This window comes from Coccinella septempunctata, chromosome 3, assembly GCF_907165205.1.
Source record: "Coccinella septempunctata chromosome 3, icCocSept1.1, whole genome shotgun sequence".
Classification (NCBI taxonomy): Eukaryota; Metazoa; Arthropoda; class Insecta; order Coleoptera; family Coccinellidae; genus Coccinella; species Coccinella septempunctata.
This window is the reverse complement of record NC_058191.1, coordinates 43,255,259-43,271,748: the sequence shown is the minus strand read 5'-3', so window position 1 is coordinate 43,271,748 and position 16,490 is coordinate 43,255,259. Positions and strand designations below refer to the sequence as shown.

Genomic DNA, 16,490 nt, shown 5'->3' with positions numbered 1-16,490 from the left:
AATCTGAGAAGTTCATCCATTTCGTCACAACCGTTCGGTATTGAGGAAGTTTTAACTGAACCCAACTTTTTGTCAATTTTCGAAGGTCATCTTTCGAGTCGATTATCTTCCAAGAAAATTATCGTATATCTAAACATTATACATATTCTGAAAGAGCAACTCTCCTAGTAGTAAATCTGAGAATTGTATCCATCTCGGCACAACCGTTCGGTCTTGAGGAAGTTTCAACTGAACCCAACTTTTTGGGAATTTTTTGAAGTTCATCTTTCGAGTTGATTATTTTCTAGGAAAATTATCGTAGATCTAAAAGTGATATATATTCTGAAAGAGCAACTCTTCTAGTGATAAATCTGAGAATTTCATTCATTTCGGCAAAACCGTTCGGTTTTGAGGAAGTATTAACTGAACCCAAATTCTTGGGAATTTTTCTAAGGTCATCTTACGAGTCGATTATCTTCCAGGAAAATTATCGTAGATCTAGGCGTGATACATATTCTGAAAGAGCAACTCTTCCATTAATAAATCTCAGAATTTTATCTCTTTCGGCATAAGCGTTCGGTCTTGACGAAGTCTCAAGTGAAATTTGCAATTTTTGAAAAATGCCATTTCCAAGATGTAAATCTAAACGAAGGGAGATAGGCTTTCGAAATTGCTCGCAATAGATTCAGTGTGTTCGAATACCTTCATTTTTATATCAAAATTTCAAATATCTGGCCCAGTTTAGAAGAAAATAGTTTTTTTTGTTTTTCCAATTTTAATTTTCGAGTTCACTTCGAACTGCTCTCTGGAGTGCAATTTTCTATTGAATCATCAACTGTTCGGTTTTCTAGAATCTTAAAAACAACTTCAATGCACTCTATATTCTAGGACCTTAAGAGAACATCCTGATTTTCAGACAGAGTAGCAGATAGGTCATTTTGACCCAAAACATCGAGATATGCGAAATCGAGTTTTTGTGCTAGCATGAAAGCCTTGCAACGCTGATTATAGAACCGGAGGAATATAACAGGGGATATCGCAGATTGAAATTTGCAATTTTTGCCTTTTAACGATGAAAATCTATAGGAAAGAAGATAGGCTTTCCAAATTGCTCGCAATAGATCTTCATTGACATTATATTGATATTTTTCGAAATAAACTCCATTAATATAAGCTGACAAATTCTGAATTTTAGCTGGAAAGGGTAAAAAGATTGCTACTGCGGCAGGCTTGTGAGAATTTGGTGAACGTGTATACCGATAACGTTAGGAATATTCGAACTATCACTTTGTGTTCCCATTTCAATACCATCCGGTATAATTCTAGATCGTAATTTTTCAGGAAGCAGCAACAACGGCTCATACAACGGCTATCTCGGCGAGGCAGTCCTGGAAAACATCCAGGACCTGGAATACGACATCGCCGCGGTACACCAGAGTCCCGCAGGCCAGAGCATCAGGAAAGTGTCCTATTCCCCCATCGAGATGGAGGAGTACGCCAGAATCAGGAGCAGGGCGACGCTGAGATGCGTGCCTAATGGCGAAAAAAATCCGTGCGACCCATCCAGTGAGTGTTATACACCCCCTGCAGCCTCCCTGTTTTACATAAGAATGATTTCGATGAGTTACGGGAGAGAGGCAGATTGTATGGCTCCAGATTCGACTCTTGGGATGGGATAGGAACCGGTGAAGATAACCTCGATATCAATATATACGAGGCTATATTGAAAAATTCTTAGCCTACTAAAGAACCAAAAAAAATATTTTATTACAGAACATATTCTCCTCGTAATTGAATACATTTATTACAGCGAACCTGCAACGTCTCTAGACCTTCCAAAAACAAGGTTACTTCTTGCTCTGCAAACCAGACCTCCACAGCTTTTATTACCTCCACGTTGGAAGGAAATTTACGACCTTCTAAACTTCTTTTCAGTTGAGGAAAGAGATGATAGTCAGATGGAGCCAAATCTGGTGAATAAGAGGGGTGTTCTAGTAATTCAAACCCTAAATCACGAATTTTTTGCTTGGCAACATGAGATTTGTGTGCGGGCGCATTGTCCTGCAAAAACAAAACACCTTTGGATAGCTTTCCGCGTCTTTTCTCTTCAATTTTTTTCCATAGAGTGGTCAGTTAAGTCGAATAGTATTGACCGGTTATTGTTCTACCCTTATCCAAAAAATCAATCATGATTACTCCATGGCTATCCCAAAAAACTGAAGCAAGAACTTTTCCAGCAGATTTTTGGACACGAAACTTCTTAGGTCTTGGAGAACCAGAGTGTCGCCATTCCATCGATTGTTGCTTTGTTTCTGGATCGTAGAAATGTACCCAAGTCTCATCCATAGTAACAATTCGTTTTAAGAAGACATCGTTTTCAAATCGAGCACAGATCGAACGCGATGCTTCTACCCTTGCACGCTTTTGGCCAACATTCAAACATTTGGGGATCCATTTTGCAGCAATTTTTGTCATGTCCAAATTGACGTGAACTATATGATGAACGCGTTCGTATGAAATATTTAGTGCTTCAGATATTCGTTTTAGCCCAATTCGACGGTCTGATGAAATCATGTCATGAACTGCATCGATATTTTCGATGATTGACACAGAAACTGGCCTTCCCGATCGGTCATCATCTTCAATGGAAAATTTACCTCGTTTGAAGCTTGCAGTTTTCGTAATTCTGCTTACCTCTTAACCCTTTTAAATACAGTTACTTGACGATGGCTCGATACTCCAATTTTTCGATTTTCACAATTTCAGTGGACATCTTCTTTCTTTTAATTTATTGCGTAACTCTGGTTTTCTTTTTTGTCCTCAAACTTCACACTGACACTTCTAATGAGTTGTTGTTCGTTGCTATGGTAACGGAATATTATTTATTATGCATAGAACTGGTCTGGGCTAACTATCTGTCAACTTTTTCAAGTGTTCATCAGAATCCTTTGTTTTATTTATTCGATATTCTGTTTTGAATGAAGTGCAGGTTCTGGAGGGCAGAATAATTTTTAATTCTGTTGGGTAGTTCGTTTTCAGTCTTCCTGAACATCCTCTAATCAAAACCACTATCCAATGTTTATGCAGGTGATGAGAATTCGACGAGAAAGAACTCTTTTAGGTCTTTGTGTTTGAAGAAGTTATTTTCCACAATTCGTAACATTCTTGGAGTTTAAGGAATTCCAAAAATTTTAGGTAGTTTCATCCCTCTCAACAAGAGTCCACAATCGAATAAACGGCTAATGTAATTGCTTCTCCTACAACATGTTCGTTCATTAACACACTACGAATCGAAATTAGCTTCGAAATGCACCATCAGAAGGTTCCCACCCCCTTGAAATCCCCAGTAAACGAAATATTCTTCCTTTATTGTGGCTAACTGTAACTGTAATTCTGTGCAGGTAATCCAGTCTGTCTGTACGATATACCCAGCGATCCGTGCGAGGAAAACGACCTGGCTAAATACTTCCCGAGCGTGGTGAGGAGGCTTAAGCGTTCTCTGGTGGAGTATCGGAGGGACCTCCAGCCGCAAATTGAACAGGAATTCGACATTGAAAAGGCAGATCCAAAACTTTTCAAATACACTTGGAATCCTTGGCTGGATTGCGCCGACGTAGGGTGCACCTCTTAATTGCTTAAATTATTTAAATTCCCCACGAATTATTTCCCATCTTGTAAGATCTCATGAGTGTGCTTTGATGTGTCTGCGATTAGTTGCTGTATTTATTATGTTTCAATAAAAAAATTAGGAGTATTTTTGGTGGTTTTATTTCCAAAACTTTCCAGAAATTTTCTCTGGTTTTTCCAGGAGAAATTTAGATATTTGAAGTTGTTTATTATTAAATTCTTCTTCACTTTATCAAGCCTCTAACCTCTGAGATCGAATAATTGTACGAGGTTACAAATGGCATGAAAAACCATGAGTTATTTGTGGCTAAACCTATTTTTTCTCGTTTAAACGCATAAGCTCGATTTAAATTGACAATAATTGAAGAAATGGATGCACCAGTCATGCTCAGAAGACGTTTGATTGCGGTGCAGATTGATCAAATCATACGGTGGACACAGGAAGAGTTTTCCCAATTAGATAGAAACATACACTAAGCCAAAACCGCCACTTTGGGGGTGTTTATAATTAATCGATAAAACAGAATGAAAGTTCAATGGTGAAATGAATAATTCAGGACAGAAATGTGCTGATGTAGGACATTTGGAGGGCCCTTGGCTTAACTGGAGTCTTTCCTTTCAAGGGGAACAATCTTCCAGAGCTAACCTAGACCTAAAAACACATAAATCGCTTGGTGGCGAGATTTCCACGACGTTGTTGCCGGTCTTTTCGATACGAAATAAGAAAGCTATCACACGGGAAAATGGGATGATGATTGATCGTGAGAATCTTATCGAATTATCTAAATTTAGTCGCATAGAAGGATTGCTATTTACGTACAATCATAAATATCTCCAAAAACATGCTCTCTGAAGGCCCCAAATGTTTTTTGGCCGATGAGAATGGTTGTGCACGCAGTTAATCTTAAGAAAAAAAAAATCATTGGGTGCTTCATCAGAAGATGTAGGAATTAACAAGCTGATTGCTATCAAATCCCCAGACCGTTCAACGTTGAACTTTGCCGAATTATTCTCCTTGAAGGGATTTCTGGAACGGCACATTTTGTATCCGAGTCCCAATAAATATCTGTTGAATTATTCATCAGAAGCGAGAGAGTCTCTAATTACTCATAACGACCGACAATCACCGCCATATTAATGATTTTCGGTGGCGATAACTTCGATGAATTCAACATAATGAATAGTCCTGATAATCTGGTTGACAAATTGATTGTTCGTCATCATTCTGAGCGATAGTATGTTACACGAGGAAAAGGTAACTGGAAACTGGCAGTTTCGTTTTCAGGAAATTTACGAGGTATTGATATCTAGTAGCCCAGACCAGTTCCATGTATGAAAAAAATATTGCGTTACCATAGCAACGAACAATAACTCATTAGAAGTGTCAGTGTAAAGTTTGAGGTCAAAAGAATAAATCAGAGTTACGCAATAAATTAAAAGAAAGAAGATGTCCACCGAAATTGTGAAAATCGAAAAATTGGAGTATCGAGCCATCATCAAGTACCTATATTTAAAAGGGTTCAGAGGTAAGCAGATTTGCGAAGATATGCTTAATACCCTTGGTGATCAATGTCTTTCGTATGCGACCATCAAAAATTGGACTGCAAGCTTCAAAATACGTAAATTTTCCATTGAAGATGATGACTGATCGGGAAGGCCAGTTTCTGTGTCAATCCCCGAAAATATCGATGCAGTTCATGACATGATTTTATCAGACCATCGAATTGGGCTGAAACGGATATCTGAAGCACTGAATATTTTATACGAACGCGTTAATCATGAAGTTCACGTCAATTTGGACATGAGAAAATTGCTGCCAAATAAATTTCCAATTGTTTGAATGTCGACCAAGCGATGCTTCTAGCATCGCGTTCGATCTGTGCTCGATTTGAAAACGATGCAGATTTCTTGAACCGAATTGTTACTATAGATGAGACTTGGGTACATTTCTACGATCCAGAAACAAAGCAACAATCGATGGAATGGCGACACTCTGGCTCTTCAAGACCTAAGAAGTTTCGTGTCCAAAAATCTGCTGGAAAACTTCTTGCTTCAGTTTTTTGGGATTGCCATGAAGTAATCATGATTGATTTTTTGTAGAACAATAACCGGAGATTACTATTCGACATTACTGACCACTCTACGGGAAAAAATTAAAGAGAAAACACGTGGAAAACTACCTAAAGGTATTTTGTTTTTGAAGGACAACACCTCTGCACACAAATTTCATGTTGCCATGCAAAAAATTCGTGATTTAGAGTTTGAATTACTAGAACACCCCCCTTATTCACCAGATTTGACTCCATCCTACTATCATCTCTTTCCACAACTGAAAAAAAGTTTAAAAGGTCGTAAATTTTCTTTCAACAAGGAGGTAATAAAAGCTGTGGAGGTCTGGTTTGCAGAGCAAGAAGAAAAATTTTATTTGAAAGGTCTAGAGACGTTGCAGATTCGCTGTAATGAATGTATCCAAGTAAGAGGAGAATATGTTGAGTAATAAAATATTTTGACATTGAAATTTTGTTTGGTTCTACAGTAGGCTAAGAATTTTTCGATATATCCTGGTATGATCGTTGTCGACCCTGTAGGGGGGCCATCAGTAGAGCCACTCGTTATTGACAAATGAATTTCGTTGAATGAATTATTAATATTTGAAGGAAACAAGAACAGTAAGGGTTCAATAGTATTCATTCACCAAGGACGAAAAGCTGTATAATCATATAGTCCAGGCTAGCAAGAAGGAAAGGCAATAGACATAGACAGTTTTTCGTCTGAGTTCTATGTTCTGTGAAAACGTGATTCGATTCTGAAAACACCCTGTATACCTACAAGAATTGTCGCTCGATGAAATATGAATCATGCCGGAGCCTTTCAGCATCTCATCCCATAATTTCGAAGTATCTCCCTGAGCGAATGTGCCCGCATCTCCAAACCACTTAGCAGATATCACAGAATTGAATTAAATCAATTCCGTCATATCTATACATCGGAAAATTGTGTTGCCTCATATCCATCCGAAATATACTTTGAGATCCCCCGATATGAAATCCAGATTTTCCGGGAAAGCCGATGAATTGAAAACCGGTCATGAATGACGATGTTCAGCTGCATAATTCCTTGCCAATTTCGTATTTCTGGCACATACCTATCCAAGGACCTAACCGCTGTTGCATACACTGTACCTACGTACATATTTACCTCGTGGTATGGAAAAAGCCGCGGGTTTTGAGAAAGCGATTCAATATGTGAATTTTCCGGTGGAAAATCGTGGTGGAAAATCTGATTACACTTGTGCATTATGTGGGTGGTGACGAGGAAAGCGAATTTTTAGATTTTCACGAACATATGGACCCTGTCAGATAGCTTCACAAGGTTTGTGTGATTTGTTGAAGGGATCTGTAAGCCGACTTATGAATTCATGAATTTTCTGTGTTCTATGTCAAAGTTCTCCAGGCCTTTGACGACTGCAAACAAAAACTATTCTTCCTCCCACTTCGAGATGCTTTTACTTGAAGAAAATTCAGAAACACACTGTAACTCCTGAATAGGTCGTGAAATCTCCCCTAAATGAATGAAATGAAGATTTATTTAGACAACTGGACTTTCATAGGATTCAGTGTTCTCTCACTCTGTCAAAATCGATCCATTTATCGTTGGATTCAGAGAGTGGATGCATAATTTTAATCATGCTAATTATGGCGGGGATTCGAAGCCAAACCTCCCATTAACAATGTGGATGAGACGAAAATTGTTGAGCACTTGACCATCAGTACAAACTTCGGGGACCGTTGATTATTTGAATTGAAAATTAAAGAGGTCGTTGTGAAACTATAATTATTTTCGACAATAAATTCGCGATACAAATGAATAGATATTTGGAATATTTGGTTTGAATTATTCAGTTATAATTTGAATAACGCAGGTATCCGATATAAACAAGTCAATAAATATACAGGGTGTTGGTCGTAACTGCGATAAATTTCGTGGAGAAAAAATGAGGAAAGTTTACACAACATCTGTCTGAAAATGTTTCTATTTTGTTGAGGTTTGTCTTGAAAACCGACTTTTTATTTGTTGTTTCTGAAATACAATTTTTCTTCATTTTATAGTGGTTTGAACAAATCTTGCATCTTTAATCTACAGGTATTTACAGAGTTTTAACACAAATGATTAAACGCTTTTCATGACTTTAAGGAATTCTTATCAGAAACCCATCCAAAAGTTTATCGCATCCCATTATGAAATATCCTATGAGATTTCCTCGGCGTATCTTGTGTTTCCATGGAGAACCTCTGTTTTATTGGGTACAAATGAGGACTAACCCAAAGATTCCCATTGAACGAATCTGCGGAGAAACCACGGTAATAATGCATGTTTTCCATACATCCTTTATTTGCACGCAGTCGTTGTAGCAACTTCTCATTATATCCGGTAGAATTATTCAGATATTCATCCCCTCTGAGGTGTTTCGGATTTCATAGGACAATCTTGTTTTGTCGTTCCACTTTTTATGCGTTCGAAACACCAATTACTATTCGATTCGGCTCCCGTATGACTTCGGGAGGAAAAAATATTGCGAATTTTTTGAATTTGTTCGATAACAAATTGAATTCTATCTGTTTCTTCAACTTTCTTTATGATGATAACATCTAAAATCATGAGGGAGGGAGTTTTATTTCAATTAGTCTTGAGCACCTTATGTCTCCGGTTATTGTTCTACCCTTATCCGAAAAATCCAAAAAATCAATCATGATTACTCCATGACAATCCCAAAAAACTGAAGCAAGAAGTTTTCCAGCAGATTTTTGGACACGAAACTTCTTAGGTCTTGGAGAACCAGAGTGTCGCCATTCCATCGATTGTTGCTTTGTTTCTGGATCGTAGAAATATACCCAAGTCTGATCCATAGTAATAATTCGGTTTAAGAAGTCTACGTCGTTTTCAAATCGAGCACAGATCGAACGCGATGCTTCTACCCTTGCACGCTTCTGGTCAACATTCGAACATTTGGGGATCCATTTTGCAGCGATTTTTCTCATGTCCAAATTGACTTTAATTATATGATGAACGCGTTCGTATGAAATATTCAGTGCTTCAGATATCCGTTTTAGCCCAATTCGACGGTCTGATAAAATCATGTCATGAACTGAATCGATATTTTCGGGGACTGACACAGAAACTGGCCATCCCGATCGGTCATCATCTTCAATGGAAAATTTACCTCTTTTGAAGCTTGCAGTCCAAGCAAGGACATTGATCACCAAGGGTATTGAGCATATCTTCGTAAATCTGCTTACCTCTTAACCCTTTTAAATACAGGTACTTGATGATGTCTCGATACTTAAATTTTGGATTTTCACAATTTCTTCTCCACCCTTCTTTGACCTACTCTTTTCTCCTCTACTTTCCTTCACCCTACTCTAACCTACTCTACTCTACTCTTCTCTACTTCACTCCACTTCTCATCACGCCAATACATTCCACCCCATTCCAGTTCTTTCCACTCCTCTCCACTCCACTCCACTTCTTTCCAATCCTCTCCACTCCACTCCACTCAAATAACAAAAAAACGTCAAAAAATCAGATATTCGAAAACTACAAACAGCCTTCTAACAATTTAATTGGCAGATCTGTCCAGTAGATTGGTCCCTTCCTTCCTGGTATCAGTTCTCAGCTACATGTACCGATCCTTTAGTTAGGTTAGATATAGTTAGGTTGGGTTAGGTTAGAGTTTGTAAAGTGAGGCTAGGATAGTTTAACCTAACCTAACCTAACCTAACCCCTTAGGTTAGGATAGGATAGGATAGGGGTTAGGTTAGGTTAGGTTAGGTTGCCAGTATCCAACCGTCACTTGTCATTTCTGGACAGATGTAAACCTAACCTAACCTGACCTAACCTAACCTAACCTTACCCCTATCCTAACCTAAGGGGTTAGGTTAAACTATCCTAGCCTCATATCTCTAATTTTTCCTAACTTTTGCTGAAGATTTCCTGGAATTGAAAAATTCCGAAGAATATGTATTAAAAAAACGGTTTTTCCCCATTTACAGATCCAATTGATGTCTAACGGATCGAGGGGTGTTAAAAACATCCGATTTATCGGCCCGTCTCGGCGCGTTTTTCCCCCTAGTTCGCGCGTGGCATTTGCGCGACACCTCCAATAAATCTCCATCGGTCTACTCAACCCCCAACTCTTCAGTTTCGCGCTGCCCAAGTAGCAATTTAATATAAACCGTCTACCCCCCGTGGCGCGTCCGCGTGTGCACCCTCCGTCAGAGATCGTCAGCGCGGGTATGTTCGGCTGAGGGGCCCATCGTGTCGTTTTTCGCGCCCCCTTTTCTGTTTTATGAGTTTCATGAGGACGGATTGCCCGAGGATCGGCCCCATAAAGTTTCGGGACTTCAAAGTAAAGGTGAGTGCAGACCGGCCGAGTTGAGAAGTTTTATTAGGTGGTGCATGAGGTGGGCGGTTTGATACGGAGTTTTTTGCGCTCGCTTGAAGTTTTTTCATGTGGAAATTTCGGAATTAAATTGTTTTTTGCTACGATGATTATCAAAGTAGATCAGTCTTTACTGGTTACTGTAGAAAATGTCGAATTTATTCAGGAGGAGAGTGGTAATCAAAAATGAAGTGAAATATTTAAAAAATATTCATTTAAAACGAAAAAAAATTACGAAAATCAACACATAAAATATATTCAAATTACGAATATAACGTTAGGATAGTTTTCACATTACAACTATTTTCTTTTGAAGTGACTTTAAGATATAAAATTGTCCCAGAATGAATAAAACCTTCAAATTTGCAATACAATTTAGGAAAAATTTTTAACAATACAAAACTTCTGTCAATAATCAAAAAGTCCCTTTCATTTTTTTGTGACTCAGTAAATTCATTAAATTTTTGAATTTGAGTTTGTTCGAAATTAATTGAAAAAATATTAAAATTTATTTAAAATTAGTAATGAATATTTTCATAATAAGTTAATAAAATAAAAACCTCATTTTTGTACGAATTTTTAATAATTACACGATTTATTTAAATAATAATTCAAACTTTCGATGAGAAAGTGCATATTCTGATTTTCCACCTCAAAATTTAAAGAAATTTATGTTTGACATGTCGCTCTCATATTAATTCAATTCTTTATAGTAACTTACCCTCACAGTGACATATTTTTTTTTAATTTTCGGTGTTTTATTGAAAAATTCCAATGAAGAGTTTTTTATTGGGAAAATAAGAAAACTTTCATTTTTTTAACTCAGATTTGAGTATTCAACACAATTTTAATTCTCAATGATTACTAGTATATAGAGTGTGATTGAAGTTAAGGTGTAATTTCTTGCCAAAAAAAAGTTTGGGTCTTTTATATGAATTTTTTTAGCCTCTGCTAAAGATGACAATCAATTTTTAATTTTTTTTTAAGGAAGTAGAAAGCTTACAATAATAATCAAACAGACATACTATTTTTTGACTAGAAACAAATAATTACCGTAAATTTTTTTGTTTCCATTATCACTCTATATAAAGATAACTGTAGTGATAAAGTTAAATTTAAAACCTTCTTTGCTCAAAATGGAATCGAAAACATTATCAAAACTAGGAGTAGTTCGAAATGTTTTTCTGGGGGATAGTTACTATTTTCTAAGCAACAAACAGCAAAAAATAAGGAATCTTTTACTCATTATCTTCCATGATTAGCTTGATACATACTTCCAATTTGCCCTACCTCATTCAATTTATTGCTCATTTCTTCAATCATTCGAGGGAAACAAACTCCTATCGATAAACCACCGTTGCAAACGAATATCGAATGACTTGGCATCCAGAGTATAGAATAACATAAATTGTTTTCAGAGAAAATTGAACTGGAAGCAAGGGTTATCATTGTATACCTCAGTTTCATTTATTTACACCTATCGCCCAATTAGCACCTTGGGTCGTCGTAGAACCTAAGGTTCTGGTCAAGTTAATTAATACGGTTTCCTCTAATTAAATCGTTCTTCATCGTTGCACCGGCGACGGTCTGTTATAATTGAATCGGGAAATTCTGTGAGAAATCATCGATCTATATTCGGATTTTTCGATTCCGAGATGTGCAAAGTTGTATTGTAGATTGTCAGAGACGATAGACTTCGAAAAATTGCAGCCTGTATGACTTGATGATAAGTTTTAACATCAAGTAATTTTAATCCTTCATTATAATAGTAAGTACATCTTAAGTTTTCATAATTATCTGTCTCACGCCTGGAAAAACAAAATTACCTTCAGAATAACTAGTTAAATCTGTGACACTACACATCTGTGGATCACTTAAACAGAATTGGATTCAGCCAAAGTACCAAATTAATCTGATATTAGTGATATTTATCAGATAACGTTCAACTTAGTTTCAAGATTTGGGTTCTTTGAATTTTTGGTATTTTCATGGTACGTAATGGTCATAATGAGAAAACTGGAACACGTGGGTGATATCTTGTGTACGGAAAAGATTAATCAAATAAATGAAAAACTGTATTCCGAAATTCATTTCGTTCGATAAAACCGTTCTTGAGATAGAACTAAAAATATTTTTTTATGGTTTTTCAACAACCTGTATCTTTTGAACCGAGCCGATTCGGAAAAAATGCTAAAGGAAAAAAGTGTTTCTTTTGACTTCAAGAATCTACTGTTAATATATTTTCACGAGTCAAAGACTCACCCTGTATAGACGCACCTCACATTCAATTGAAGGTGCATAATGCTGTAAATTTTCACAAAGATATGGAATACCAATCACCATTTAAATTCCTAGAGATAAGTCTTCAAACTAATCTGGTTTTGCGAGGTTACCATAAGATTTCCTTGAAGAAATGTACTGAAATCGGTAAGTTATCTCGTCAATTTTTTTCCCAGACTGAGATTTCTCTAATCCTTATGAAATAACAACGAAGCATCCCTCTTCATTTAAGCGTCCTCTAAAATTCTCGACCGGGAACGTAACAGCTTCGAAATGGGAATACCTGGCATGATTTCAAGACTAATTTATTTCGAATGCTCTGAACCCTACATTTGGAGGCTGGATGCAATCTGGATGTACAAACATTAGGGGATATTATCTGGAAATTTTTATTGTCGTCGCGTTTTGGCGATGAAGCAATTTGTATCGATACGGAGCAGCCATGTACAGGTTGTTTCTAACTGCATGATGCCAAGGATGATAATAATAATACAATAAAAGTTTCCTACTCCTCAAATTTAATTGAATGAAGTTACTGTGGAAATTTAAATGTATTGTGATGCCAAAAATTTATCTAGACATCTCTGCCCAGACATACTCGATGCAATTCATGTCTAGATACAGGGTGGATCTTTTAAACAGAGTTGAATTCAGCCAAAGTACCAAATTATTCAAATTTTCGCATACTTTTAATTTTTGAACATCAAATTACTGGAAAACGACGCATTATAGGAGAAAATATGAAGAATACTGAAACTCTGTTCATCGAAAAACCTTCCCACTTCGCCTATCGATCTATCTTTCCAGCACTGAGTGTCTGCAAGAAGAAATATAAACCCCCATCATCAATTTTCAATTCTCTGAAACTGACCCGCCCGCCCTAGTTTTCTTCAATGAATTTCTGCTCTTCGAGAAGTGGGATTTTTGGGTGAATCGCAGTTTTCCATTCAGAAGGAAATAATTCGATAATTCCCACAGGGTTTTTCGTCATAAAGCGAACCAAATGAAAGCTCCTTATTCCTTGAAAGTCGTGTAGTTTGTATTTCTCTAGTTCCTCAATAGGCTTAGAGGCAGTTGCTCTGGAGTTGACCCGGAGATGTGTCTATGTTTTGGGCGATTCCTTGCATTCAAATCTCATGACTCGAATATTCTCAAGATGTAAGTTTTGATCACTGTGGATAATACGAAAGGATATTGATTTATTCTGAATATAGAACAGCTCTATTTGACCCCCAGATGACAGACGTTTATAATAATTTTTTGGATCCTTCAATGAGAAAAAACTCCTATATTAAAGCTTTAGAGATTAACTTTCTGGGTAATCATTGCCATCGGAAGATTCGCAAGAACATCACCGATAGGAAGAGATGTCAGTTGGGACGTCTAAAAATTTCAGAATTGAAAACCACCCCGCTTAAAAAACGGTCGCTTTGTGAGACTTCCCATCTTTGACGACTAATTTTTCGAGAGGAGTAGAGGACTTCAAAGCAGCGGAACAGTAGAGACAGTGTGACATCGTTTAGTATCCATCTTTTTCAGGGATTTATCGTCCTTTTTCAACGGGACGTCACGTGCTACCAGGGATGTAACTGTGTCTGAGGATTTATTGGATATATCACTATTTTCGGTCGTAATAGTATCGGAATCGTCTGTTGGGGGGGAAACTTTTCCAATCTTGGCATTCAACAAGGTCGTTTCCAAGGTATAGATGTGGATGGGAGATTTCCCGCATAAGTACTCCTGATTTATGAGGACAGAAATTTGCTACGTCAAACTTCCACAGAATTCGCGCGTGAATTTGTATCCGAAGAAATTTAAAAATTAAATACGTGTTGCAAAATGGTGTGCTGGTTCAAAATGATTCTTTTTTGTACATCTGAATCTGAAAACAGTTGCTAAGTATTCAAACAAATTCCAGAGGATATTCCTGAATAGATTATCTAACTAGGAAAGAAACGAAAGTCCTCTGGGAGGACTAGTTTTTGGGTAGTCAAGTCACAAACTTGGTCTTCTCAAAATCTCCAAGAAGTGATGTTAATTGTAAGTCCAGAATATGTATCACAATTAGATCTACGATGATTTCTCTAGAAGATTCCAGTGTCGGAAGTTGAGCTACGAAAAATTCCGAAAAATATGGGGTAACTTAAAAATTCACCGAGATCGAACGATTGAACTGAGGTCAATGAAATTTTGAGATTTATTACTAGAAGAGTAACGTTTTCGGGATATGTATCGTATTCAGCTCTACGATGATATTTTTGGGAGATATTGAACTGGATTTAACATGCGTATAGTACCAGAGCAACTAGGTATTCATTATTATAAAGAATATACGGTTCATTACCAGTCTCAGTCCCATAAGGGCATAGGCGAAGGTCCCATTTTATCGAAACGTCGCAAAGTCGAGGCATTTCCAAATCTCTGATGTGGAAATTGGTTCATTATTCGTAATGGGGGGAACATAAAGGCTCAAGACATCCTGTGGATTGACGTGAATCTAATTCACCCACAATTCCCTATCCCTTGATGCCTATTGATGGATACATCGACATGCGAGTTTATAATTCCGATACAGAATGTGGGGAATTTGGACGAGTCGAAGTTTGATTGATACTTGAGAATTTGGTGGTTCTGCGTTAGGAACGTTTCAATCTCAGAATACCGTCGAATGGATTTTGAAATTTGAAAGTAACATACCAGCTCGTAGATCGTAGATGACGCAGACCTACTGCGATTAAAGCTCAGGAGAAATTTCATCATGGTGAAGATGTTTTTTGCTAGCTGTATGGATTTTCAGTCGAACAAATCGTTGAATCGAATGTAATAAATGAAAGGGAAATTCCTACTGTTATTAAAAATTGAAAAATGGCATGATGGATGAAGAGAAAATGAAGGATTTATTGGGCTAATTTTTTAGCAGTTTTATATACGGTTTCTTCATGAATTGGATTGTTCTTCGACAGTTTTTAGATGTTCTGTGATGAATTATGAGTTCGGGATAGATATACGAAGATAATCAAGAACCTGTATTTAAAAAAGTTAAGAGGTAAGCAGATTTACGAAAATATGCTTAATATCCTTGGTCTCCTTCGTATGCGACCGTGAAAATTGGACTGCAAGCTTCGAAAGAGGGGAAGGCCAGTTTCTGTGTCAGTCCCTGAAAATATCGATGCAGTTCATGACATTATTTTATCAGGCCGTCGAATTGGGCTAAAACGGATATCTGAAGCGCTGAATATTTCATACGAAAGCGTTCATCATATAGATCACGTCAATTTGGACATGAGAAAAATTGCTGCAAAATGGATCCCCAAATGTTTGAGTGTTGACCAAAAGCGTGCAAGGGTAGAAGCATCGCGTTCGATCTGTGCTCGATTTCAAAAACGATGTAGACTTCTTAAAACGAATTGTTACTATGGATGAGACTTGGGTACATTTTTACGATCCAGAAACGAAGCAACAATCGATGGAATGGCGACACTCTGGTTCTCCAAAACCTAACAAGTTTCGTGTCCAAAATTCTGCTGGAAAAGTTCTTGCTTCAGTTTTTTGGGATTGCCATGGAGTAATCATGATTGATTTTTTCGATAAGGGTAGAACAATAACCGGAGATCACTATTCGACATTACTGAGCAATCTACGGGAAAAAATTGAAGAGAAAAGACGCGGAAAGCTACCCAAAGGTGTTTTTTTTTGCAGGACAACGCCTCTGCACACAAATCTCATGTTGCCAAGCAAAAAATTCGTGATTTAGGGTTTGAATTACTAGAACACCCCCCTTATTCACCAGATTTGGCTCCATCAGAGTATCATCTCTTTCCTCAACTGGAAAAAGTTCAAAAGGTCGTAAATTTTCTTCCAACGAGTAGGTAATAAAAGCTGTGAAGGTCTGGTTTGCAGTGCAAGAAGAAACATTTTTTTAAGGTCTAGAGACGTTTGCTGTAATGAATGTATCCAATTAAGAGTAGAATATAATGAGTCATAAAATATTTCGACATTGAAATTTTGTTTTGTTCCATAGTAGGATAAGAATTTTTCAATATATCCTCGTGAATGTTGCAAAAACTTCATACGACTGAATAAAACAATTCTGTGCCATTGCAAGAATTCCATTCGCGTTAAACGGCGCCTGGATATAGTTTTTCAGATTGTTCCTGTCGATTTC

At 37.2% G+C, this 16,490-nt stretch overlaps 2 protein-coding genes across 3 annotated transcripts in view; both read left to right on the top strand.

The window, feature by feature from the left end:
• Positions 1–3,733, top strand: part of LOC123309294 (arylsulfatase B-like) — a 30,950-nt gene extending 27,217 nt beyond the window's left edge. For both annotated transcript variants that reach the window (XM_044892333.1, XM_044892332.1), the window contains exons 7-8: positions 1,321–1,545; positions 3,381–3,733. In XM_044892333.1, coding sequence (XP_044748268.1) covers positions 1,321–1,545; positions 3,381–3,610 — 455 coding nt within the window. In that variant the 3' untranslated portion in view covers positions 3,611–3,733. The remainder of the gene's footprint in view (positions 1–1,320; positions 1,546–3,380) is intronic.
• A 6,136-nt stretch (positions 3,734–9,869) lies between these two features.
• The window catches only part of LOC123309324 (gamma-aminobutyric acid receptor alpha-like), a 37,776-nt gene continuing 31,155 nt past the window's right edge, over positions 9,870–16,490 (top strand). The window contains exon 1 of the mRNA XM_044892377.1: positions 9,870–10,018. Coding sequence (XP_044748312.1) covers positions 9,953–10,018 — 66 coding nt within the window. The 5' untranslated portion in view covers positions 9,870–9,952. The remainder of the gene's footprint in view (positions 10,019–16,490) is intronic.